The following is a 27,888-nucleotide window of genomic DNA, read 5'->3' as shown; positions in this document are numbered from 1 at the left end:
AAAAAAAAAAAAAAAAAGAACCTTCCCTCCCCTCCCCCATAAAAAAAAAAACAAAAAAACAAAAAAACAAAAACTTGACAAAGCATCATGAGCCCAATGAGATACTATTGAATTCATTTAGTGCTGGCTATGGGCTGCTGAATAAAGGATCTGCTCACTGTCTTGCAGCTCTATGGTATCTGGGAGGCTCTGTTGTGACTGCTAAGGCTCTTGTGTTTGCTCTGTGGGGTATGGAAGGCTCTGTAGTGTTTGCCCACTGTCTGTTTGCTCTATGGTATCCAGAAGGCTCTGTAGTGATTGATCACTGTCTTGCGGTTTCTCTGTAGTGTATGGAAGGATCTGTAGCCTCTCTATTGTTTGCGTTCATTGTGAGCACAGGTACTGAGGATCCATATTCAGGGTTCACGTTTGCACAAACAAACACTTTACCAATTGATCTGTCTCCCTCTCCTGACATTTTCCCATTCTTGTTTTTCAGTTGTGTGTGTGCTATGGCCCATGCGTGGAGGTCAGAGGAAAGCCTTGACATCAGTCCTTATTTCCCACCCTGTTTGAGACAAATTCTCTTGTTACCATTATTGTTTGTTTGTTCATTTGATTTGTTTACTATATAAGCCCAGCAATCTGGCCTGCATGCTTCTGAGGAGTCTTTCATTTCCTTTTATTTTTCTGTACTAATTTTTTCAATGTATCTTATCCAGATAGACTGTCTAAGTCACTATAAACTATTTCATTCTCTTTGGAGAGAGATGGCCTGGTTCATTAAGAATAATTCGATGTAGTGGCCAATACACAGGAGAACTAAATAAAAGCATCTACCACCCTATTTATCATTACTGATACAAATGGAGTGTTTTAAAATGCAAGTGGTTGAATTTCTGTCTGAGCAGTAGCTCAGACAGAAAAAAACATGAATAAACCATAGATATTTAAGAGAAAAAACTGTAAGCATGATTCAGAGGATACAGAATCGATAGCTGCTGTTCAGAACACAGTTCTGAGTAAAAGATTCATTGATTTGACACTCTCTGACTTGGGTTGCATTATAAAATAATATGCTGTTCTATTTGATGAAATTTCTGGATTTCAGAGCATAAAATATCACAATGCTAAATTATTCACTTTGTATCTATGGAAAGTGAGGTACTTCACAGGGGTCACTGTACTAGTTCATCTCTGAAAAGGGACTATGCAGCTCACAGAACAGTGGCTAGCACTGCACCCATTTTCATAGTAAAACTGCCTCCTACCTAGTACTTAGAGTAGTTGGTGCAAATGCTTAAAACAAAAGCTGAACTGAATAATCTTATATTTAGAGAGAATAAAACAGGCTGATGATATTTAGGGCTGGCTATTCCACATTTTTTTCTCCCTTAATTTTCAAGGTATTTTAAAAATGAAAATCCAGTTAAATAGACAACTCGAAAAAGGACGTTTTCTTGTTGTTTTGGGGGTTTGTTGATTCTGGTGACTATGGAGAGTTCTCAGTAGATAAAAATGCTTTTCTTAGAAGTAAGATAACCCAAATTCAATTTCCCAGGACTCATGCAAATGTTAGGAATGGCCTCCTGTGCCTGTAACCTCTGCATCCTGAGGTAGAGACTGGTGAACTGGGGAGCTCACTGGCTGAACAGACTAGCCAAAGCAGAGAGCTTCAGGGTTAGCAAGAGACCCTGTCTCAAAAAGTAACATGGAGTAATCGAGCAGAACTGCCAATATCCTTTGCACGCATGCACATGAGTGTGTGCACCCACAAACATGGATGCTTATGCATGCCTGTGCTTATGTGCATACACACACACACACACACACTCACACATCACAATGATTCCTACAAAATACACCACTTAAACATAACAGCTAAGCTTTTAATGTTTTTTTAATCTATTATTGCTATATTGTTCAAGAAGCACAGAAAGGTAGAGTAGATTTGTGTTTAATTTTTTCTCTTTCCACATCTAATCAAAAAGCTAATCAATTTGCTATATTTCTGTAAATGTATTTCTCCCAATAGAAACGGATATAGTTTTGATTATAAGAATTCAGAGTAGAGAAGATGGATGAACGGTGACTGTCATGGATGTTTAAAAAAGAATACAATCTTAGAATAAGCAATGCAAACAAACAGGGTACCCTACAGAAATTTTTACACAGAGATATCTAGTGGGAGCTTTAAACAGTAAGACCATATTGATTTTCATTTTTAGTTTGTCTGTTATGATTTTTATTTTTGTTTTTTTCTCATTTTGTTGGTTTAATAACTGCCAGTAATTAAAATTCTACCATAGGATACTTTTAGTACAAACTAGATATACATATGCATTTACTTGTATTATATCTCAAAGAGGATATTACTTCCTGCACATGGTGATTGATGCAAAATGCTTTCTAAAGGTAATTATACATTAATTTTCAATCCAGGAATGAAATATGACTTCTTATAAGCAATGAGTTTCAAATACCTCAATCTTCTTGCAAATGGAAGGGGTCCATCCTTCCCTGCTAAAATAAAGTAAAAACTTAATATTTCAGAAAAAGCAATAAGTAAGTTCCTTTTGTGTTGAAAGAAAAAAATTACCAAGAATGTTGTGGTCTTTGTTTTCATCACTGTGGCAAAACACCTGAGTGGATCAACTTAAAGAGAAACATTTGTTTTTCCCTGACATTTTCTGTTCGTAGCTGGCTGGCTGGCTGTCTGACTCTCTTTTTAGGTGTGGAGCAAGGTATACATGTCATGGTGGAAAGGCATGCGTGGAGGATGAAAGCTGCTCACATTATCCCTGCAGAGAAGAGACAGACGCTGGGAAGACAGTGGTGACATGAATCCTTCGATTTGCTAAAATCATGAATAACATAAAACTTTCCACTCCTGCTTTCACTAAGTATAACACCAATAACACAAGAACACAAAGATGTAGATAAAAATCAGAAAGTAGGAAGTCAAACCATTGCCCTCTACAAAGGATATGATTCTCTCTCTCGAAGCCTTTTAGATCTAATGAAAACTTTCAACAAAGCGGCAGCACATAAGATCAATGTACCGAAGTCTGTGTGTGGCCTTCCTATCTAGTGGCAACAATGATACCAATGAAGAAATGATGGAAAGAAAGCTGCTCAAAATTACTACACACACACACACACACACACATACACACACACAAAAATAATACTAAACCTAAACCTAACCAAGGAAGCAAATGACCTTCACAATGAAACTTTGAAATACTCAAGCGAGTAACTGAAGAAGACACTAGATATTGGGAAGATCTTTCATGTGCCAGATTGAAAGAGAAAATACTGGGAAATAGGCACCACATGAAACATTCTATAGATTCAATATAATCCTTACCATCCAAATCATTTCCACAGACATAAACAGAAAACTCTTAAAATTCATTTGGATATACAACATTTAGAAGGCTAAAGAACCCCTGAAAAGAAAGCATAATGCCAGAGGTATTTCCATCTCTCTTTTTGAGTTACACTGAAGAGCCATTGTGATTAAAAAAGCAAAAAAAACAAAACAAACAAAAAAAAAAAAACACGTGGTACTGGCACAAAAACAGGCATGTTAACAGTAGAATAAAATAAAATACTCAGATGGAGACTGTTGCAGATACATTCAATTATTATTTTTTTTCTTTACAAAGATGTAAAGAGTCCTCACTGGAGACTGGACAAATGGTGCTGAGAACATGGGATACCTACAGATAAAAGGATGAATCCAGATCCCTTGATTCTCATCTTGTACCAAGATAAACTCCAAATGGATCAAAAACTACAACATAACGCAGCCCGCAAAGTGCTAGAGAAAAAAGCAGGGGAAACAGGCTAAGACACATTGTCCAGTAGCTCATACAATAAGGCCTTAATGACAATAAGACAACACAAAACTAAAATCATCTGTATAGTAAAGGAAATAACTAATAAAGTAAACAGGCAGCCTATAGACCAGCACAGAAGCCTTGTCACTTATACATGTTATAGAGGATTAGTATCTAGAATATAAAAGGAATTAAAAAACCCCAATCACTAAGAAAACAAACAGTCTAAACAAAAATAGGCTGAGGAACCGAACAGAATATTTGAAAGGGGGAAATACAAATGGCCAGTTAATGTTTTAGCAGTGTTTGGCATTGTTAGCTGCCAGGGAAACTCATGCTACCAATACTCTGAGATGCTTCTCTGCCATGGTCACAGTGACTAACCTCAAGAAAAGATGAGCACAAATGTTGGCCTGGGTGTGGATAAAGAAGAATGTAATGTAATTCAGGCCCTGACAGACAAAGGCCACCTGTTCTCTATTATATGTGGATTGTAACTTATAATTTTTAATATATGTGTGGAGTAAGGGAAGATAGAAGCCAGAAAATTAGGAGGGGCCCATGTGACCAGAGAAAAATTACTTAAACCTAACACACTCAAATAGTTGAATCACAGTAGATATGGTCACATGTCAAAATAGATGAATCTGGAGGACGTTAGGCCAAAGGAAGCAAGTCAGTCACAAAAGGTGACATATATGTTTCTACTCCCCAGCATGAGTTAAAAGGTCAGTTTCACAGTCTTAGGAGCAGAGTGTGGGCACCAGGACCAGCAGATGAAGGTATGGGACAGCTGTTAGTTAATGGATATAGAATCTTTTCTATGAGTTAAAAAAGTTATGGTGTATGTTCAACAATAATATACTTTAAAATACTGATGATGGTAAAATTGTGTGTGTGTATGTGTGTATATGCATATGTGTGTGTTTGTTTGTGTATGTGTGTGTTTATGTGTGTGTATATGTGTGTGTATACATGTATGTATGCATGTGTGTATGCGTGTGTATGTATGTGTATCTGTGTATGTATGTATGTGTATATGTGTGTATGTGTGTGTTTGTTTGTGTATGTGTGTGTTTATGTGTGTGTATATGTGTGTGTATACATGTATGTATGCATGTGTGTATGCGTGTGTATGTATGTGTATCTGTGTATGTATGTATGTGTATATGTGTGTATGTGTGTGTTTGTTTGTGTATGTGTGTGTATGTGTGTGTATTATTTTTAGCAGAATGGAGATAAAAGGAAAGCAGGCACACATGCATCTACCTTGTCTAAGAATATGTAATTCTCTAAGGATCAACAAGATGTCTTCATCCCACTTTTGAAAATGAGAAAGCACAACTTCAAGAATTACATATGCTACCAGAGGCCACGAAGCTCTAACCGTATTCAAACATATACACATGAATTAATAAACTGCTCTCTAGTACAAAGCTTTGCTCCCTTAAAACACTGTACAAAAGCCTGGTCCCTCTCTGTCAGAACCCACTGACTTCATCTACCAGCCCAGTTTACACAGAACAGTAATCACTCTGTGTGCTCTTGATTCTTATCACCTTACCTAATTTAGTTCTCTCAACATCAACCATGTAAGCCTTATTAGCCCTTATCAACAAATGTTAAAACTGAATCTGGGAAAGACCATTACAAGTAAAATACCTTAACGTCAAAGTTTCCTTTGCAATTATACGTGTATCTCAGGATCTCAGGGCTTTCCATTTATGCCATTAAATCTTATAAACACTTAAGGAATTATACATCTGTCTCATTACTTTGGGTTTCAATTTAACATATTTTGTTTCAATACAACGGGAAGAGCACAGTGATTGTATGGGTTAAATATGCAGCCAACAAAGTGCATCAAATGCCTCCTAAAACTGGAGAGAAGCTAGCATTGAGTCACATTAATAGATTCATTAGATTATAATAAAAGGAGAAGTGGACAAATTACAGGAGCATTAAAGAATACTTGGAGAACAAAGTAAAACAGACGAAATAGCTAGTGGGGAGACAGGGTATCGCTGTTTTTGTTTTTTCTTTCAGTTGGTGTTATGAGAGAGCATGTGTCTATACATGGAACAAAACTAGATAGGAAACAGGGACCCCCCCCCCAGTTTCTCAGGTGCCATCAGCCAATATTACAATGGGGTTTATCTGTCCATGAAGTGTAGAGGTAAATAAAATACTCTATTCTACCTGTGGCTAGTGATAGTCCTTGCCCCATGGGGCATTTGTGTGCCATCAAATGTTAAAAGGACAAAACCTGAAATAATCTCCACAAAGTACGCAAGGGAACATGGCATGTGCTAGACAGGCTCTACTGTATGTCACATAGTGTTTTATTGTTAAGAAAGAAACTAAATATCTGAAGATTTTTCCTATGCATTTAGACCTAAGGTTTTTCTTTCTTTCTGTGTGTGTATGTGTGTTTACTGCAAGAGTTGGCGTTGATCTGCCTGGATCCAACAGAAGGCACAGATATGAACACAAGAAGTAGAAAGTGGTAACAGGTTAAAGGGGCAACTGTGGCTTGATAATCCTTGACAACACCAGAACATTAAAGAATAGAAAGTTAATAAGAAATAGCAAGCCAGTATGGAGCAAACATTATACCCTAGCACATAGGAAGCTGAAGCAGGGACCATTAAGAGTTCAAGATAAAAAAAAAAAAAAGTTCAATATCAGCCTGAAGTCCAAAAAGAGACTCACAAGTAGTTCATCACAAGCATAAAAATAGATCAATGATGACAATTATATTTAAGTCAAACATGACAAATGAAGTTGCTACCAAACTAATATTAAGGAAGCAGAGAACATAAAACTGATAAGCTAATATCACATTTTAAAATTTACTTATATTTGTTTATTTAAATCTGAAAGCAGAAAGGAGTTTGGTTCCATGTACCCATCTGGGAAGAAGGACTAAGAGATCCTGTGAATCTCCCTTGTCTATCTTCAGAGTCTAAAAGTGCAATTAAAAATTTAAATGCAGGACATACAAATATAAAACATCCCACTCAAGAGGCGGCCTTGTAATGACACTTGTAATAGTCTATAGAGCTACAACTTCTGAGAAACAAACCTGAACATTTTGTGATGCTAGGACATTGCCCACAGCACAAGCAGAATGGAACTCAGGTATAGCTGACCTATAAGCTATTCCTTCTAAACTTGAGCTGTATAAAGTCGTTGTTAGCCTTAAATGATTGACATTCATTACTTATGACCCTCTCCGTGTGGGATCAGATCCAACCATTGAAGGTAAATCTTTCTCTGACATCATGGAACAATGGAGAGCAAACAACCAAACGGTCAGACAACAAGGACTTCATTTTTGGATGACCTTGGATGGCCATTCCAAGGCATGTATTCAAACCATGTGTCTGATCCTTGCTTATGCTGCACTCTGTAGTCTTGTCAATGCATCAAAGTATTTTAAACCTTTGGCTAGCCTCAGTCTAATGTCCGCTGTTACCTGAAGGTACTTTCAGAACCTTTACCTACTTCTAGTGAAACTTTACAGCTTGGGAAATGAATAAGCAAAATTAGCATGAAGAAAGTATTTTCAAAACCTAATTTGAATATTGTAATTTAAATGGTTCAAACTAAGATTATAGTTATATGGAGAAAATCTATTAACAAACAAAATCCTTTACTCTGTAAGGTCTTCTATCTTCTTTTCCACTAGTGTAGGGGGCACATTGGAGACAATGACCTGCATATCCAGTTGATTGACCACGGAGACCTGAAAAGTGAAAATAGAATGTATTTAATTCCTAATTGTGGAAATTTACATTTTTAAATATTAATATTATCTGTTCCCTATTATGCCTAGAATTTTGTAGCTTCTTGTTTTTAACTCACTGCTGGATATTTTTTTTTTGAAAAGTTACACAATTTCCTATTGGTATCAGGAATAAATTGCTACTTGAAATCAGTAGAGGACTTGCTGTGGACCTAAAACTTAGATGCTAAGTGGTTTTCATTATTTTGGCTTTGAGCTTCCTTTTTAAAACCTATGACAACTGGTGGTGGTTTGAATAAGAATGGCTTCTCTAAGCTCATATTTGAAGGCTTAGTCACCAGGGAATGGAACTGTTTGAAGGATTAGAAGGATTAGAAGGTGTGGCCTTGTTGGAGGAAGTGTGTCACTGGCTCAGTGGGCTTTGAGGTTTCCAAAGCCCATGCCAACCCCAGAGTTTCCCTTACTCTGCCAATGGATCAGAATGTAGCTCTCAGCTACTGCTCCAGTGTCTGCCTGCCTGCCACCATGCTCTCCCCCAGGATGATAATGGACTAACCCTCTGAAACTTTAAGCAAGCCCCCAAATAAATGCTTTCTCTTTTAATAGTTGCCTTGGTCATGGTATTTCTTTACAGGAATAGAACAGTGACTAAGACAGTGACACAGGAGTGGAACTTTGGTTGTACATGATTTCATTTGTAAGAAACACCCAGCAGAATAACAATACCATTTAGAATTTTTAAATCCAAAGATAATGTATTCTTTGTAACGGATACTCTGAAGGTAAAGAGGGTTAGAGTATCTGATTCCGCAGGCTTCTCACATACAGTCCTCATGTCTATCCTGTTGACTCTAAGCCATGGGGATGACTGCTTACGAATCTACAGTGAAACTAAAACGAGCAATGTTAGCAAGAGTTGATGGCTATGCTGTACATTTTTAGTATTCGATGAGAGCCTTCTGTGATTATATAAAGTAAAAGGAGTGGTTCTATGCTGACTGCATTCTACTTAATTTTTCTTAAGAACCCTACAGCTTTCAACTTTCACAAGTAGTTATAATATGACTCCCATCTAAATGAGAAAACCATAAAACACTAGAGTATTTGTTGTGTGATTTTGATGGCTAGTTTTTGTCAGCTTGACACAAGCTAGAGTCACTTCAGAAGAGGGAACTTAATTGAGGAATTGCCTCCATAAAATTGGTCTGTAGGCAAGCCTATAGGGCATTAGTAATTGATGTGGGAGGGCCATGACCATTGTGGATGCTGCTTTCCCTGGGTTGGTGGTTCTGGGTGCTATAAGAGAGCAGGATGAGCACCATCAGGAGCAAGCCAGTAAGCAGCACCCCTTCATGGCCTCTGCCTCCAGATTCCTACAGTACTTGAGTTCCTGACTTGGCTTCTCTCAGTAAAGAGTGATTTGCAATATACAAGCCAAATAAACCCTTTACTCCTCAATTTGGTCATGGTGTTTTGTCACAGCAGTAGTAACCCTAACTAAGACAGAGATCAAAGGATATGTCATAGCTAGAGGCTCTTTTTCTAAAATAAAAATTATTTATTTTTATATATATTTGTGTTTTCCCTGCATATATGCCTGTATAAGTGTGTCAGATTCCCTGGAACAGGAGCTACAAACAGTTGTGCGTACCATGTAGACTTGAACCTGGGTCCTTTGGAAGAACAGCTAGTGCTCTTAACAGCTGAGCCATTTCTCTAGCCCACCATAGCTATAGTTTAATAATCAATTCTTTTATGTGAGGGCTGTGTTGCTACATAGGTCATATGCTGTACTGTTGCCAAATATTTGTATAAGAATCTGAAGTCAAATCTTAAACAATCCTTCACATACCCATGTACTATTACAGTAGCATTAGTGTATTCTCACTAGAACCATAAAATTGGATACTCCAGATTGATTTTAGTTAGTCCCAAACATCACAACATAATTTATGGTAGGAAGTGCATTCACATTGCCTTATAATTTTCATATTGGCTTCAAGTTATCTAAATGCAGTTCTTAATAGATGGGTTTATGATACCTCTAGGAATCAGACAGGGAATTTAAATAACAAAAGTAGACAAAATAATAACTCATGGGAAGCAGAAATCTGCAATCTGAGGGCGGATGCTCCTGTGAGAGGACCAGCCTCTGCTGGCCTCCCCTGAGCATTGCCAAGTAGGAAAACCTGTCCAGACCTGCTGCACCATTTAGGTTTCCAAGGAAATAAGTCTGAGATATTACAGAAAATATTCACAGCTCAATAGGAGACTGTTCAAACTTTGTATGAGCCTAATATGGTGTGAAGCTTATATATCATTTCAAAGTCTATATTAAGAATCCATTTTATACAGCAACAGTCAAGCAGTGGGCAGTTTGAACTCCATGCTTCTCACTCCTTATAGGCAGCTGCACCTACATGCACAGAAATTTTCTTTGTTTTTGAGTTTTTAGTAGTAAAATGGGCAAAATAGGAGTGTGGTTCTAAAACTTGCATATCTCTTTCACCCTCTTCCCTTCTCCTCTCTTCCTCCACATTCCCTTCCTCTCTCCTTTCTTCTCCCTCCCCCTTTTCTTCCTTCTATCTTTGACCCCTTTCTTCTTTTGCTTTCCCTCTCTTTTTTCTTCCCTTTATTTTTTTTAACATTGAACTAGGAAAGATCAGCAGGGTTCCAGTCAGCACCAGCAGTCTGAAGGAAGGCAGCCACAACAGGGAGTGCAGTAATTAGATCCCAATCTCTGTAGGCTGAAGCCCTGTCCTCTCCCTTGCTGCTGGCATCTACCTCAGGGTCAAGAGCTATCCCAGGGAGTTGGTGATGAAACAATTCCTACTTATACTTTCAGAAAGGATGCTGAGGTGACATTGAGGGCTGTGGAGGGTCTCATTATTTAGTGCTTTCATGGTCCCATACGCACCTTACCATACCTTCATAAATTGGGCCTTCAGCAGACACTTTAGAAGTTACCCCTTTGGTCAGGCATGGTGGTATACCATGTATGAAATCCCACCTGGGAGGAGGGGTAAACTTGGGATTCAGAATGAGACCCTGTCTCAACACCCTCTACCAATTATTGACTTTGTATAAGTATGAATTTTACACCAGATTTTTATTAATACAGATCCAAAAATCAGGTATACTACATACTGAAAAGACTAAAGCTTGGGCACATTTCTCAAGTCTTATATTGAACAAGGACCAAAAGGATCAATGAATGGATGAGTAGAGGAATCAATTAATGAATGTGTAGAGCAAGGGAATCAATAAGTGAATGAGTAAAGGAAAAGACTCAATGAATGAATGAGTAGAGGAAAGGAATCATTGAATGAATGGGTAGAAGGAAGCAACAGCAAGAACACAGGACAATCAAACTGGTGCCTTCTTACCTTGGGTAAAAGTAGGATTTAATCAAGGGAGTGCTAACTAACCCAAGTCCAAGGAACTATGTTATAAACATTCAAAGTGTTGGGGAATTGTGTGGACTAATGACTGTTGTTTATCTGCCTGTTTTGGCCTCTTCTGATGAGGTTTATTGTTTGTGCTACTTCTTGCCAATCCAACACAGCAAGAAACAATGCTTATTAGGTCAACAAAGGCTCCATCCAGACTTGGAGTGAGCAGCAGTGTGTGATGCTGACAGTTAAGATTTGGTTGTTGAGTTGAATTGATGTCTCTGCTTTATATAAGAAAAAGAATGAAATTCACACTTGGTAATTGGGCATATCTTCTGATAGCTGTTCATCTTAATGGTTGCTCTCCTTCTGGGAGTACAGCAGGAAAAAGAAGGAGATCAACCAGGCAGAGGAAAGGAGAGGAGAGATGCCACACCTGAGAAAGTATGGGACAGAGAGCATAGCTACCATGTAGAGCTGGGGCAAGAGCAGCCCAAGAGGGCTGCTTTACTGGGTCTAGGGCAACAAAGATAAAATATAGGATTTAGTAAGTAATAACTCGGGAATATTGGGGGGAGGTGGAGTAGCCACATGGAGGTTAGGAAGTGACCCAGCCATTGAGCTGTTTAGGTTCTCTCTCTCTCTCTCTCTCTCTCTCTCTCTCTCTGAGTGTGTGTGTGTGTGTGTGTGTGTGTGTGTGTGTGTGTGTGTGTGTGTGTGTATGTGTGTGTCTTTCATTCGGGAACCCAGAACATTGGGTGGGTAGAGAAGAATGCATCACTGCTGGGATTTATATATAAAAGATACTACTACAAGGAGAATAATAAATTATAGCTTAGGTTTTAGTGTTTAAAGAAATCTGAATCTTGAGTTTTGCCTTTTAAACCATCTGCCCTAAACTCATGTAAACATTTAAGAATATAATATTTGTCTTAATTATACATTGAAATCACTATGTAAATATTTCCAAAAATTTACAACATACTATATTATAACTTAAAATACCATTATATAATTGCTTGCTTTTTCTCTATACAGGCTGATTTCAAATATTTTAGAGATATTCACGTGTACCCTGTTGGGATGCATTGCGTGACAGAGTAAGAATAACTGTGATCAAAATAAAGAGAAGAAGCATGTGACTGTCACAAAGGTCTAGTGACAGCTTTGTTATGTACATATTTTACATCTAGGTCATTTAGTTCTTCCTTACGAGCCATTTCTTCACCTCCTTTGCTTAATCCTGTAAACGTCAACATTGCCATCCTATAGAACATGCACTGAGTCACTAATAACTGACCCTACATAATATTAAATTCACATTAGAAATTTAAACTTTATATTAGAAAGATAAATGTTAACAAAATTGTTTTAATTATGCCTTTAATCAAGTATTTAAAACAGTTCAACACATGTTGGATACTATCTCCAACATGTAATCATATGAAATGCCCCATGGAGACGTTTGACTTTGTCAATGGAGTCTTTAGAATCCAGTTTCCTCTCATACTTCCCACAGACTTCACTGTGGCCCAGAGCATGTCATGGTGCTCAGCACCTACATGAGACCAATAGACAGTGTTTGCCCACACTTGTCCTCTCCTCATGGACTGTGACTGTGCTTCATAACTGGAGTTTGCTTGTAGTAAAATGAAAGGAATGGTTTATTAGCCCTTTCTAGGATCACTGTTGAGGTTTGGTCTTTTGCTCTGTTTTATAATGCTAATACTGGCCCCAAAGATTTGGTTGTCCCAGTGATAGGAGTATCCTCACATACACCAATTGATGCTATGTGACCTTGCTCCTTAATTTAAAACTATTGGTTGAATAAAGATGCCAATAGCCAATATGTCTGGGCAGAAGAGAGATAGGTAGAGTTCTAGTTCCCGGGTTTGAGGTCTGAGGAGAAGAGAGAGAATAGAGAGAAGAAACCATGGGGTAAATGCTCATGAGAATTGGCCATGAGGACAGGCCATTTGGAATATTAGCAGCCCAGATGGAGCATGGAAAGTCATATCTTAGGGTTCTTGATTGTGAGGTAGATCTGACCAGCTCTAGTGCTAATTAAGGATTATTAGAAATATACAAGTTTTGTGTCTTTTATCTGGAAACTTAATGATCAAAGGCAGGGTAGAAACTGCCAACTAAGATTAAATAATTACTACAACAGACCATTGTGCATTTTCTTCTTTGAGACTGTACCAAAATTTAAATGTTCATTTCTACAACCCCGGATTTCATTTGAAATACGAAGCAATAATTACACATATGAAAATCTATTCATTTTTCTTATAGTTCTTAGAGAATCTTTTGTCTGTACTTCAAATCAATATTTTGTTACTTCTGTTTAGACAACAATCTCACATAGCCTAGATTGGGCTAGAACTCTGTATGTACCTGATGGTGGCCTTGAATTTTGTATTTTCATGTCTGCCCATCTCCAAAGGTTGAATTACAGGAGTGTACTCCCATGTTTGACATTATGATGAATTTCAACATGTTGTCTTTGCCATTTGGATAATATTAGTTCAAAATTTTCAAATACTGACACATTTCATTATACAAAATGAAAAAAGAAATGTTTTTTAATTATGACCACTAATCTCATCAGAATAGTCACTGGATAATGAGAAGCTGTCAAGTTCACAGTGGGAAACACAAGCCTTTTAGTGTCATGATTCAAACTGGAAGGCTCCAATGCTGTCATCAGAAAAAATTACTGCCAGTTGTTTCCCTTGACATGAAAGACTTACTTCATTCATTCTTCTGTAAATGACTTTAAATATTCATCTTGAATAAACATATTTTGTCTCTAAGTTGTTCCTTCAAATAAAAAATTATTTATTCTATGAAAAAATGGGTAGTTCAAATTGAATCCCTTTTTTGGGGGGGGACAGCTGTCATTTCTTTTTATACTTTCCAATTTGTCATACAAAATATTTAAAGGTGTTAGTTGTTTTTGATAGCTAGGCAGATGATTGGTGGAAAGACACATGATAGATAGAAAAATGAAAGTAGATGATTGATAGAGACAGATAGTGCTTGCTATTTATGAATCAGCTGTGAGATTTGAGCATTTTATTACATAGATGATATTTTAAAGTTAGGCTACTAAACATCTTGCCAAGTCAGTGAGAGAGACAATAAATAGAACACATGGCCTGAGCCTTGTCAAGCATAAATGCAGCCAGATGCGAAGAAAATAAACCAAGCAAAGTAAACAAGAAGTCACGGTGATATGGTAAGTAACCAAACCCAAGGTGTTGGCCTGGCTACTAGACAAATGAGATCATTTAAGGTGTAGGTAAGCATACCTTTGTGCACATTTTCTCAAGATACTGTCAGCATGAGCAGAGACCTTGTAGGAGGAGAGAGTCAGAATTCTATATTCTTTCAATGGAGCACAATACAAAGAATGATGTTATACCTGGGGATTGACTGGGAACCATGGAGCCCACCTCCCCTGACCATGAGCTTGCTGTGTAGATGCTTGGAGTACCAGATGATATACAACACAAAAACAAAAATCCTTTGCTTTCTCTGGTTCTTCTTTCCCAAGAAGACATGTTTTTATGGACAAAGATGCCAGGTTTTTGACTCTGTACACTGACACTTGCCTCTGTGACACTCTGAGAATTCTCAGGGTCAGATCTGCATTTGTTCGCTTTCAAACTTTTCACACTTGGGTTTTCTTATACTGGAGGATTTTGTTACCTTCTCTGGCTTTACAACACACAGAATGACAGTACAGGACTTTTCAGCCTCAATGGGTTTGTATGTAAATCAATGAAACAAATCCATTGGCTTCGTTTCCACAGAGATCGTGACTAAGGAATATGCAAGGAAAGGAAGTTACTTTTTGTATCATGGGCCATTTATTTGAATTGATTAAAGCACCATGTATTAGTTAATCAAGCATGGGGAACATGTAGGTTTCTCATAAGAGAATGTATGAGAAGGAAAATATTCAATTAGGATAGATTGAATGTCTTGCTGGGAACAAGAGTGCTGAAATTGTATGGGTATGTTCGATATCATGATTAAGGGTGGGAGGTTTGAAATGACGGTTTAGAAGTGATGACACGGGTAACTATAGCTTCAAATGATGGAACAGGATGGAGCCAGGAGTCATGAAGGGAAGGAACGCAAGGAAGTATGGTGTGGAACACGGGAAGAATAACCTTAAAAAACATGAGCCAACCTGTGGAGGAAGATCACAGGGGTGGGGTGGTGGTGGGAGCGGGGAGCAGAGGTTGGACACTGAGGAAAGAGCAAAGATTGAGAAACGACCACATTGTAGCCTGAAGATCATATCAGTGAGCAGCATGAAGGACACACTAAACAAAACCAGCAAAGAATCCATATGGACTATAAGAACCCTCCCTTGATAAAGTAACAGTAATAAATGGTATAAAGACATGCCTTACACTCTACTCTCTCTCTCTCTTTATCTTTCTTTTCTTTTCTTTTCTTTTCTTTTCTTTTCTTTTCTTTTCTTTTCTTTTCTTTTTGGGACAGGGTTTCTCTATGTAGCTCTGGCTATCCTGGCACTCACTTTGTAGACCAGGCTGGCCTCGAACTTAGAAATCTGCCTGCCTCTGCCTCCCGAGTTCTGGGATTAAAGGCGTGTGCCACCACGCCCGGCTACACTCTACTCTTACTAACCGCCTTCAACGACTATCTACTGCTTTAGCAAACAGTTCTAGGTATTTCACGTGGCTTCCATGTCTCACATAAACCACTGACTTCTGCCTTTAAGCCTTCCATCATCTGTGTTCCCTCTCATGCGCTGCATACTGAGTGACTGAGTTACTCAGTCCTGTCCTCATCTACCATCTTAGTTTTGACATCAGTCACCCTCACACCCTCCGAATATGGACTTTATATGGCCTTTCTCTTAACAAAAACGTTTGCATGTGTTACTATGAAAATCATTTTTGCAATGACTTTCCTGATGCTGTCTGCTTGTAATAGAAATATATATGTATGTATGTGTATATATATATACATATATATATATATCATATACATAAACCATATTATGATTTCTTTGAAATGAATGTATTTCTTCACAAACATATAAATATTTAGTAAATGTCCAAGTATAAATACATAGACACACATACATTAAGCATATGGTTTATAGTTACTATACAATTACTTTGAATTTTAAACATAAAGCGTGAGCTTCATATTGTTCACATGTTTCACTATTACATTATACATAATGATTATCTATAGTTCCTTATGTTTAGTCTATAACATCTAATTTATACTCAGCACACTAACCTTATTGTTTATCCCTTAAGCTCCACAATATACATTTCTTAAATATAAGAAAGGAAAAAAATACATTATCTTATGTAAGGTTTACAGGCCTGTGTTTGATTAAAAATCTGTGTCATCCGTAATATTTTATATTAAAGGTTCCTTGGCTGATACTGGCCTGTTTCAACTACAATGAAGCTTTCTTTTGAAGGAGAGTACTATCAACGTACACAATGTTGGTGACTTGGGTTCTCCAGCATCTGAGAAAATACCATTTTATCCCTGATGCCTACATGTAGGTGAAGGTTAACTAGATGAGAACCAAACAAGATGTGTAACGTACTAGGATGTATGGGAGTATAGATAGGTTAGGTTTTATTGGATTCTTTCGTGATATGACAAATGTTCAACACTCATCCAAGTTATAACTGTTATTAGTTTTATCAGTGAGAAATCCAAACAATCTCTGTGTCCTCTTTGGTATTAGATATTTTGGCTAAAGTCAGAACCCAATTGCCCTTGAGATGATCTACCCTTGAAAATATATTCAGCCCAAGAGAAACAAAAGAAAGGGACACTGTTTTATGTAGACACATGCAACTCAATTAAGCATCTACCATCTTTGGAGATCCTGCCTAACAAAGAAAATTACGCATATTGCAATATAAGTTACCACAACATGTATTCTGTTTTTTTTTTCTTTTTTAACTAGAAAGGCCATATATCCTGATGAAAATGTAATAAGATTTACATTTTAGAGAGTCTATTTCAAAGTATTATTGAAAATGCAAATAGCTAGAAAACACCCACTCCAGGCTTGTGTCTCATGCCCCTCACGCATGCGCTTACCAGTACGTCTGCTTTCCCGCTCAACCCCTTCCCATAGTCGTCAGTCGCAATCACTTGAAACTTGAAGTAGGATCTTCTCATATTGTGGAAGAGCATGGCTGTCTTGATGAGTCCTGTGTATGTTTCCACGACAAACCCCTCTTTGCCCTCTTTAATCGGCGGTATGATGAGCCGGTAGGCCATGGCACTGTAATTACCCGTGTCCCTGTCGGTGGCCTGGGAAGAAAAAACCAGATGACAAATCGTCAGTTGGAAAGAAGAAAAAGCTACAGGAAAGCTTATTTCTACTTCTAAGGCTACCTGTGTAACAATAGCACGGAACATTTCTCCTAGTATTCCATTTCTCTGAATACCATTATGCATATGCAGAAGCTACCTCTGCATATAAAATAGTTTTCATCCCAATGGCTCTGGGACAGTTACTACAACACACAGGGAGTTAATCAATTAAGTTTTACACATCTATGAGGACGAATTCTAATTTAGGCTATGGATACAAATGATGGGCATGGTAGAATCGATTAGTTACTTGAAGATCATCACATAACTGTGGGTACTCCCCCACCCCATATTTTCAGTAGATTCTTTTTGTAATTTTTGTCTCTAATTTTTTCATTAATATATTTTAGTTATGCCAGGCGTGATGGCGCACACCTTTATTCCCAGAACTCCGGAGGCAGAGGCAGGCAGATTTCTGAGTTTGAGTCCAGCCTGGTCTACAAAGTGAGTTCCAGGATAGCCAGAGCTATACAGAGAAACCCTGTCTTGAAAATATATATATATATATTGCTTTTCTTTCCTCCAACTCCTACCAGGTCCCTTCTTACTTCTCTATTCACTCCCTTCACCTTCTCTTTCCCTCCAAAATAAAACAAAACACAAACAAAAGTAAAAGGAAAACCAAAAACAAACAAAAATCAAAGTTTTGACCTAGCATGTAGTCTAAGAGGCAGGAGACATAAAGAACTGTATACTGACACATCAAATTAAAATAAGTCAGACATAGTTTTTTACAAATACTTTTATGGATATATGCCAACTAGTTAATCTTGTAGCAAAATCAGAGTATGATAGATGCTAACTTTCTCTTTTGTAATTCCTCTGATTAAACGAGGTTCCTAGTGCCAGGGAGTTATGGTTCGTATCACTTAAGTAGCAAAAGGTAATAACTATTCAGATTTTCCTTTTTTTTCCCCCTTAAAAATGGCTAAGAACAGAATATAATTGCATTGGTTCTATGCCTTCTTTTTAAGGAGAAGTTTTCTGGATGTCAGTTCCAGATTTATTTCAAAGCAAATCACTTCAGAAAGAAATAGTGTGATCTGGAGTGGTTCTCAGGACTGAAGAACACTGGCTTCTCTTCTGAAGGATCCAGGTTAGGTTCCCAGCAACAATGTGATAACTCAGCACCATCTGTAACTCCAGTTCCTGGACCTGATGCTCTCATGACCTGTATAGTAGGCACTGGGCATGAAAGTAGTACCTAGCCATGCAGTGCAGACAAAACACCCATACACATAAAATAAAGAGCACTTTAAAAAATGTTTAAGCATTATAAAAAATGAAAATAAATAAATATATAATATATCCAAATAAGAGACCAATGTCTATATAACCCAGTTAACTCTTTTTTTTTCCTGTGTTTTTTTTTAATTAGGTAATTTCCTCAATTACATTTCCAATGCTATCCAAAAAGTCCCCAATACAATACAGGTAGAAGAGGGATTTGGAGTGGGAGCTGTGAACCTTCATATTACATTTTTCACTTTTAATTTTGAGTATATAACATGAAAAGGCCAAATGCAAGAGGAAAACAGGAAGAAGTAAATGCAGATAAGAAATGCACGCTGTGATAGGGCATCTAAAGCTAATTGTTTTTCTAATTCTGCCATGGTCTTTGTGTTTGGGGTAGTGGACAAGTGCATAAAATATATTCAAAACAGAACACATATTTAAAAACATTGTGGATAAGAGAATCAGATAATGTCATCAGGCTACATGTAAATTATTCAGGATACACATAATTCATATTTCTGTTTTTCAGCATTTTTCTATTACATGGTTATTCATATTTTTATCAGCACTTAACCTAAAACATGATATAGTATGCATTTTTAGTTTGCATTAAAACTCTGAGAGATATACCAAATTAATTTAATAGCAAGAAAAATACTGCTAAGGGAAACTACCATTCTAGTTATATGGAGTAGTGATGTCTACTAAAATGTTCTGGGTGCTGATAGGGAACATCTCAAACTGTTCTAATCCTAGCAGCAGAAGTTAGCCATCTATGACCACCAAGAATTTGAAATGAGGCTTAGGTGGCAAAAGAACCAGGATTCTCACTTGATCTAACTGAATTACAGAGCGTTAGTGCTGGTATGTAAACAATGACTATAAGAAATAATAGCTCACATTATTAAGTATCGTATAACTTAACTTGGCTTTCTATATACTCCAAATATTTCAAGCATTTCAGGATGGCCCATTTGCACAACAAGGAAAGTATCTTATACTAAATAACCCAGATACTTCAACTCGAGACAGAAAACAAATTACAACTTGCCTAAGTTGATGTCATGGTTAACTCTGGTTGCCAACTTGACTGGATTCAAAATTACCCAGGAGAAACATCTATGGGCGTGGCTGCGGGGTCATTTCCAGAGTCGTTTAATGGAGGAAGGGAGATGCTCCCTAAACGTGGGCAGTATGGTTCCTTAGATTAGTGTCTCCAACCAAAGGAGATGGAAAGGTAGAGGAAGCCATTCGGACACCAGAAACCATCTGGGCGACTACAGATGCAATGTGTCCAGCTGCCTCATGGTCCTGCTGCCATGCCTTTCTAGGCATGATGTGCATTATCCTCAAACTCAAACCAAAGTGAGCTCTTTCTTCTTACATTGCTTACATCATTTAAGTCCCCCCAGCAACAGCATAACTCCAGTCGCTAAGGTTCCTCGGTGAGAGGAGGGTAAGCATGCTACTTCAGCTCGTTTTCTCATGTGGTCTGATGTTCAGCTTAGCACAGCTGGGTTTGGGTACTGGCGTTCCAGGGATGAGATTTCAATTAGCTTTCTATTCTTACTTACAGGAGAAAGAACGAGTAATTAAAGTTAACCTTTTAGAGCGTTGAACTGTGATGGCTATATTCATTTCATGGAGAATAGCAGGCAGAAAAAAAAAGTGTTCACAACTAAAATTAAGCTCAGAATCTAAACCAACTAACCTGAGATATTACTGTCCACACTCTGAGTACACTTGCTTTGAGTGTCCAATCAACCAAAGAGGCTTGGAAAAGGGGCTGGGAAGATGGCTCAGTTAATAAAGCAATGGTCTTGCAAGCATGAAGGCCTGAGTTTGATTTCCAAATACCACATAAAAATAAATCTGGGCGTGGTTGACCAGTGAACCCCAGGGATTTTCCTGTTTCTACCTCTCCTGTGTTGGCCAACCTGCCTAGCTTACTTGGTGACTCCAGGCCAGTGAGAGACTCCCAAGATGAATAACAACAGAGGCACAACACTACAGGTTGTGTTCTGGCTTCTACATGCACACACACACACACACACACACACACACACACACACACACCTACGTATACATAAACACATACATCCAGCACATACATATACAGATTTGATTTTGATTCATTCAACCTTTAACTTTTGGTTAGCATTAAGGTTTCTCTTGAAAGAAATCTATTGTTAATATAAACTTTGAAATATAATAGCCATGCCTAAAGTACATTAAGTTATGTCTGTACAGAGCAATACATTTTTGAAAAATATGCATATCTATAGGGTCAGTATGTATATTAAGAATTGAAACTCTGCAGCCGTTCATGTTTACACTCCTGCCTTAGTCAAACCCCCATCCCTCAGGGAAGCCACTTGACCTGGCTGTATTATTGCTTAGGTTTGCTCATTTTCCAAGTTTATAGATAGATGCAGCACAAGTCCTACTCTATGGCTCAAGTCTTTCACTAAGGTTTGGGTTGCGAGGCTCAATTCTGTTTAATTTGCAGATAAATGCTAGCAACATGGTGAAATTTACATAGGAAAGATAGTTACTGTACAATTATAGCGGTGGCTTGGTACTTTAACTAAATCACACAGTTCCTGACTAACTTCCCATTTCAAAAAAAATTGTTTTGCTCCCTAATTTATTACATCATGAAAACCACAACCCAGTCATATTTCATAATAAATGACTGAGGTGTTTCTGGTAGTAAGCTTTTTCTGAAGCAAATCATCACTCTATATAAAACTCAGAAATATCATTTTAGAATTTTGCATATTATGATCATAAAAATAGTAGAAATGAAATATAGTTTTTTTTACAAGAGCAGGTTTGGTAGATATTTGAATCCCTGATGCTCTGTTTTTGTGTGTTATACAGTTTTAGCCCCCTTTCATTTCAAGGGACACCAACTTAAGCTCAGCAACTTAAGCATCTCACTTCTGGAGGTAGTCACAGAACAGCTGCTGGGAGCTTCTCGATTTTGGGAGCGCTCTCCTCTCTCTAACAAGAACATAGAGTTGGATGATGGTTGCCTATAGAGGTAAAGTAGAAAATGACAGCAGCTGATTAGCTCTGGAGCAACACCTAGAGTGCCCAAGTTCAGTTTAGGACTGTATCTTCTCTGAGAGACCTGAGTCAGATGGCTTAAAGAACCTGCCCTACAGACACACAGACAAGGATTAAATGTTCTCATGAAAGAACTGATAAAATATGACATGTTTACATATATACTGACTCACAAAATGCCATCCATAAAACTCGGCACACAATTTGAAATTTGGGTTAGGATGTACAAAGGTAGCTTGTAAAAAATAATTTTTAAATCCATTTTCCCTTCCGGCCCCTTAGTGGCCATCAATAATGATTCTGAGACTAACAGTTATTAAATACCTAGTCCACAAGCCTTAGCTCATTCCCTTTGACTAGCTCATTACTTATTTAACACATTTAAACTATTCTGTTCTCCTTCTTCCTTAGGGTCTTCTCAGCGTCTCCATGATGGTTCATGATTGTCTCCTTGGTCTGTCTAGCGTCTCTCTTTTATCTCTATTTCCCAGAATCCTCTATCTTCCTGCCAGTGTCCTACCTCCTTCTGATTTCCTGACCCAGCTCATTGGCTATCAGCTGTTTTATTGACAGGTGGTGTTCATAAGAGATTCTGTCTACAGCATAAACACCTTATCATTGAGAGCATCATCACTGTCTGCTTTCTGTTTTCTGCTCTGAATAGTTCTAAACAGATTTTGTTTGCTTACACTTACATTTTGTTTTATGTTGAGGGGGATTTCAATAAGTCCCCTCTTTGAAACTCACTTTTAACTTCCGTTTCTTATCTGTCAATGAGATGAATTATGTCCCATATATGTTGGTGTAAATAGGCATCTATCTATCTATATATGCTACATTATGATTGTGATGTGCTGAAAATTATGTTTATGTAATTATATTTAATGGCTAAGAACAGCATGACCATTAGAGATTCTAACTATTAGAGCTGTTAAATTCGTATTAACAATAGCAAGAAGGGTTTGCTTTTCTTTAATATGTTTGTGTCAATAAATAGACACTTAAGCACTCAAAACCTCAATTAATTTAGACTTGTCATTTTAGACATATAAGATTATAGCTCCCTTAAGACTTAATAGATTAATAATTGATTTCTTATTGAGGTCAGCGAGCATGCACTTGATTTTCATAATCATCTTTGATTTTATTTATATTTTCTTGTTTTCCTTGTTTCCAAGTCCCATTTGCCTCAGTCTTCCAAACCTTCCTCCTCAATTGAAACCCACATACTATATACAGAAAGAAAGAAAAAAAAAACTCTCCACTTATTACTGAATCCAAGGATGTCAATATCTAGTTCTCTGTTTTCCTCTTCAATTTACTTCTTTTAAAGTGCATGTTTCACATAGATGGCATACTTGGCTATTTGTCTTCAATTCTTAGGCTAGTGAAATTCCTTGATCAGTGCACTGCCTGATCGCTGCTCTAGAGCTAAATCTCACGGAGGCATCGACCCTAGGGAAATGTCCTGTCTCAGGAAGATTAAACCCCAATGAGTACTCATCACAGCACACTGCACTCATCACGGCTGAAACCTCAGTTGCTGGTGAATTTTCAAGTTTGCCCTCCCCCTTGAGACATTAGGTTTGGAGTTCCCGTCCCCCTCTGCTCCCCTGTCAAAATCACACTGTAGTTATCTTGTCTTTGTCCCTTGGATCAACTGAATCATAAGTATAGACCTTACGACTGAAGATGGAGAATTTAAACAATCAGGAAGATGAGTGTAACCACAAACTCACAATCCGAGTTCCAAAGTGCGCTTTGCTCCACTTAGAAAACCTTTTCTGTAAACAGCAACTTGTCTTGCGTGGATAACTTAGCCCGTTTGTTTACAGCATCTCCTTCTGTCTCCTCTAGAGATGCGCACATTCTAATTTACATGGAATTTCAGGATATCAAGTGTGACATTTCTCAGCTGTTCATCCTGGGAGTCGAATATCTTTACCTGCGACATCTGTCAGCTCTTACAATCTTAAGAGTCGTAGCCGACCCTCCTCTCCCATCAAAGGCACATTCTCAGCGATCAGTGCCTCTCCCAGGTCTCCACACATGGAACATGCTATCATTACCCTGTCACTTTAACCTTTTCTTTTTAAAACTATAAAAGCATATTTGTTTTTTTCCATTAAGACAAAGCTTTTACTCTGATGCTAACTGCACTGCTTTACCTATTTTTGTAGTTCAGGTCTCTACCACCCCTTTCTAGAGTTCCTTACCTTCATCTCTTCATTGAAACATAGCCAGACTGGTGCCTCTCCAGAAAGAGCTAATCTTGTAAAGCCAGGCTTCAAATGGAGCTTAGGTTGGGATCTAGCAGTCTGTGCTCTTGCAGGACCAGGGTGTGTATGGCATGGGTGCACACTTCAGTGTCAGCTAACATCTGCCCATCATTCAGTTTCCAGTGCTGTGTGACACCTCACACATACAGTCTCACTGTTAATCTACTGTTATTTTTCAAGTGAATGAGAAAGGCCACAGAGATCCGTAAACTATGGATAATCATACTATCCAACAGTGTGGGTCTTACTCTACATCCACACAATCCAATATGTCACAATAACAGGGATTTAAAACCCCTTGAAAATGAAGGGTAAACCATTCTAAGATCTTTCCCCCCTAGATGCAAGGAGATAAGGAGAAAAATAATAAATGCAATGCCACAATCTAGGTGCCCATGGTTCTTTCAAAGCTGATATTTTGAAAAATACTCCTATAGTGTAGTGTGGTGTAGGAAAGCTGGCTTTTGGATAGTGATTGGTGTAAGAGGGTAGAGTTTATAGGAGGGGTTAAGTGTCCCTTTATCTACTTCTACCATGTAAAGACATAGTACAAAGACACCTATCTAGGAGACAGGGATTAGGTCCTAGTGAATCTGCTGAAACCTAAGTTGCTAATGAAAAGACCCAGGAGAAAGAATGTATATTGCATGTAAGTCCCTTAGTTATAAATGCCAGAATGGATAAGTAGAAACACGAATGTAATATGTAAATCTTATTATTTACTTAATACTTTACTTTATTTAATTTTTGTTTGTTTACTTTTATAGTGTCTCATTATGTACCCCAGGCAGTCCTTGGGGCCAGCCTCAAGTGCTATGATTATAGATGTGTATCGACTTGTATAGATAACCTTGATGTTGATGATGGTTTCTGCTTGGATGCTCTCCTTTTCCCTCTCCTCCATTATTATGAGGGGCTGGCAGAGCAGGTAGCAGGGTTTGATCATGGAAGAGGGTTTAATAGGACTCTCTTCCCAGAAAGTACAAGTCTCACTGTGAATGGGAGAATATTCCTCCCTTCTCTCCAGCTATGTGTTTGCTGCTGCTGCTAAACTGCTTTGAGAGTTGCACAGCTTAAACCCTAACACCAACTACTGTGGGTCAAAGTCTCCCTTCGATTGCACAAGCAGATGTAACCACCCCATCTAGGATTGCAGTCTCTGTTCATGCATTATCACATTGCCCAAGGCAAGAGAAAATAATAGCAATTGGAAGGTCACGCGGTCCTGGATTCTGCTTGAGTTCGCAGGAAATCTGAAATCTAGGCATTTAAGACCAATGATGTTCACCAAAGCAAGGTTTAGGCCACTGATGGAGCGATTTGTTTTCAAAACTCTCACCTCAAAATATACCTCATACAATCCTAGAAAATAATGGTCCTGGAGAAATTAAAATTAGAAGTAAAACAAATCTCAAAGGAGAAACAAAGATTATGAGGATTTTGAGGTAAAAGAAGAGTCAAATCCATAACTAGGAAGTTTTTGGATATTTGATTAAGTAGACTCAGATTGGGAAACAGATATTAATTTATTTTTGGAAACAATTAATTAATTAAGATAGGTCTCACTATCTAGCCACGGCTGTCCTGAAACTCACTATGTAGAGCAGGCTTGATTGTACTCACAGAGATCATCTTGCCCTGCTTCCTATGTGCTGAGATTCAAGGCATGTGCCATTATACTCAACTAATTAATGATGTTTAAAAGCCACGTAAAGAATGAGAAATTGTCGAAGACAAAAAGTATATTTTAGGAATAGAAAATAAATCATTTATATAAACTCTCAATATAGGTAAATCTTTTTTTTTAAAAAAATATAAACTTACAAATGCAAAAGGGACCCATTTCTTAAAATTGAAGAAGATTCATAACTATCTTTTTTTGTTCAGAAAGATACAGATACATAAATAAAAAGCATAAACCCATGTCATCACTGATTAGGTCATTAAAAAGAGAACAGCTAATAATCTTGTCTAAATTAATGCTTAAAAATGAAAAGTGACTCACTGGAATGAATCATGTTTCCATAAAGAGTTCATATGTTTTTTTATCAGCTTATTTATATGACAAAGGCTATACCAGGTTTCATGACCTCGTTACCAGGAGAAAGGGGTGAGGCTGGCGAGAGATTTACTGCCTTCTATGTTTTCTTCTGGCGGAAAGGAGAAAGCTATGTCTAGACTTGCTTGGAAAGAAGCCAGCTTTGGAGATTATCATTTGACTTGTCTTGATTATATTTTAAAATGAAAACTCAGACACAGGCAACCACTTACACTTCTCTAAGACCTCATCTGGAATTTTTAATGTGTACAGGTGCCCAACATTAAGAGACAACCACCAAATAATTGCCTCTATCATGCAGGGAATAGGTGAGACATTAATTTTCTAATAGCCTTGGTAACTGTTCCCCTCTGTTGCCTAAATGAATACCACGGATGCAAAAAATATTCGTGGAATAATTAGTGATGTCCTCAAAACTTCCAAACCTATTAAAGTCCAATAATGGGGCTTTAACTTCAACTCCTCAATTACACCCATCTCAACTTTCAGTAGCACAGAAGCCTTGCTTTTCCAGAGACAGAGCAAAAGCCATTTAGAATATAGGGCCCAAAACTCCCTTCTCACATCCATCCTGATGTGAACGTCAAAGTGTGATTATTAGTGGCAAAAGAAACAGAGCGTTGGCTTCTGAGAAATACTTCAACTTTACTCTTGTATTTTTAGAAAACACGAAGATACTTTCACTTTAAAGTCCTTACAGTCAATGTGCCCAGCAGCTGATAAAACCTGAATAAAGAAAGACCAAGGAGACTGATCTATTTACAGACCTATTCGAAAATTTTACAGAAACCAAAAAAGAAAAGGAGGAACTATTTTAAATAGAAAAAAATGCACTAGATGTTTCACAAGAATTTAACAAAAAAGTGACTAAGGTGGGATATTAGGATATAATATTAAAGTTAATGTGTTAAACAGCTATAGAGTTAAATAAATGACAATTTAATATAAGTACACTTTTTCCAAAGTTTTATTGCCATGATCCAGCATAGATTTGGGATCCAGTGAGAAGCAGCTGTACCATGGATGTTCGAGGTCATGATCGATTCCTTAGCATGCCTGTTCCCACTGAAGTGCCAACAAAGTCAGAACAGAAACTGGATTAGATGCCCGTACTCACAGCTTGAATTACACAATCCAGTTAGGCTATTTATAATTTGTCAAAATTTTCTTAATAGGGTGGTACCAAAGTCATCAGATAATGTCAGATAGATATTGATCTGAAGAAAACTTTAAAACAAACAAACAAACAAACAAACAAGAACCAAAAAACAAACAAACAAACAAAGAAACAAACAACATATCCACACAATATTCTGTATTACAGAAGGCATAATACAGAAAGCTAAGTAGAACTTCCTTGTATATGTTAAGGTCTTGGTAAAATATTGAGGCCTAGATGGAATACCAAGGCCTAGGTAAAATGTGAAGGCCTAGCTAATTATTACCTGGCTAGCCTACGATTAAAAGGAAACTTACATGTTTCTGCTGCTACTAGGAAACTTTCCTATGCCCAAGTTGATTACATATTCTGTTATGTCCTGTGCCCTTGGAAACCAGTCATGATAAAATTCAGTAGAACTGCTTTGTATAGTTACCCACAAGAAGCCTGGACCTGAACTAACCATCCAGCAGCACTTCCTATGTCTGTGTATAAGCTTTTATGGTATTTACTTTTATAACCTGCTGCTGGGCTGGATTCCAACATAAGAAACTGTAAGGTACCTATTTTGAGGAGGGGTTGAGTAAAGTTTAAGTTCCCAAGACCTCCCCGGGAACTGACATTCTACTTAGCAGAAACATGTGTTGGGCAACTGACACCTTGGATGGCAAATTAAGACATGGATGTTGGCCAAGACATGTCTCCTGCCACAGTTGAATACCT

At 37.7% G+C, this 27,888-nt stretch overlaps 1 protein-coding gene across 9 annotated transcripts in view; it reads right to left on the bottom strand.

Annotated features, from left to right (window-relative positions):
* The window catches only part of Pcdh15 (protocadherin related 15), a 1,443,104-nt gene that overhangs the window by 44,359 nt on the left and 1,370,857 nt on the right, over positions 1-27,888 (bottom strand). For all 9 annotated transcript variants that reach the window (XM_029482520.1, XM_021175219.2, XM_021175220.2 and 6 more), the window contains 2 exons: positions 17,082-17,297; positions 7,484-7,572 (listed from right to left, as the gene is read on the bottom strand). In XM_029482520.1, coding sequence (XP_029338380.1) covers positions 7,484-7,572; positions 17,082-17,297 — 305 coding nt within the window. The remainder of the gene's footprint in view (positions 1-7,483; positions 7,573-17,081; positions 17,298-27,888) is intronic.

The sequence above is a fragment of the Mus caroli genome, chromosome 10 (assembly GCF_900094665.2).
Source record: "Mus caroli chromosome 10, CAROLI_EIJ_v1.1, whole genome shotgun sequence".
NCBI lineage: Eukaryota > Metazoa > Chordata > Mammalia > Rodentia > Muridae > Mus > Mus caroli.
The sequence above is the reverse complement of the archived record's forward strand: the minus strand, read 5'-3'. Positions and strand labels throughout refer to the sequence as shown.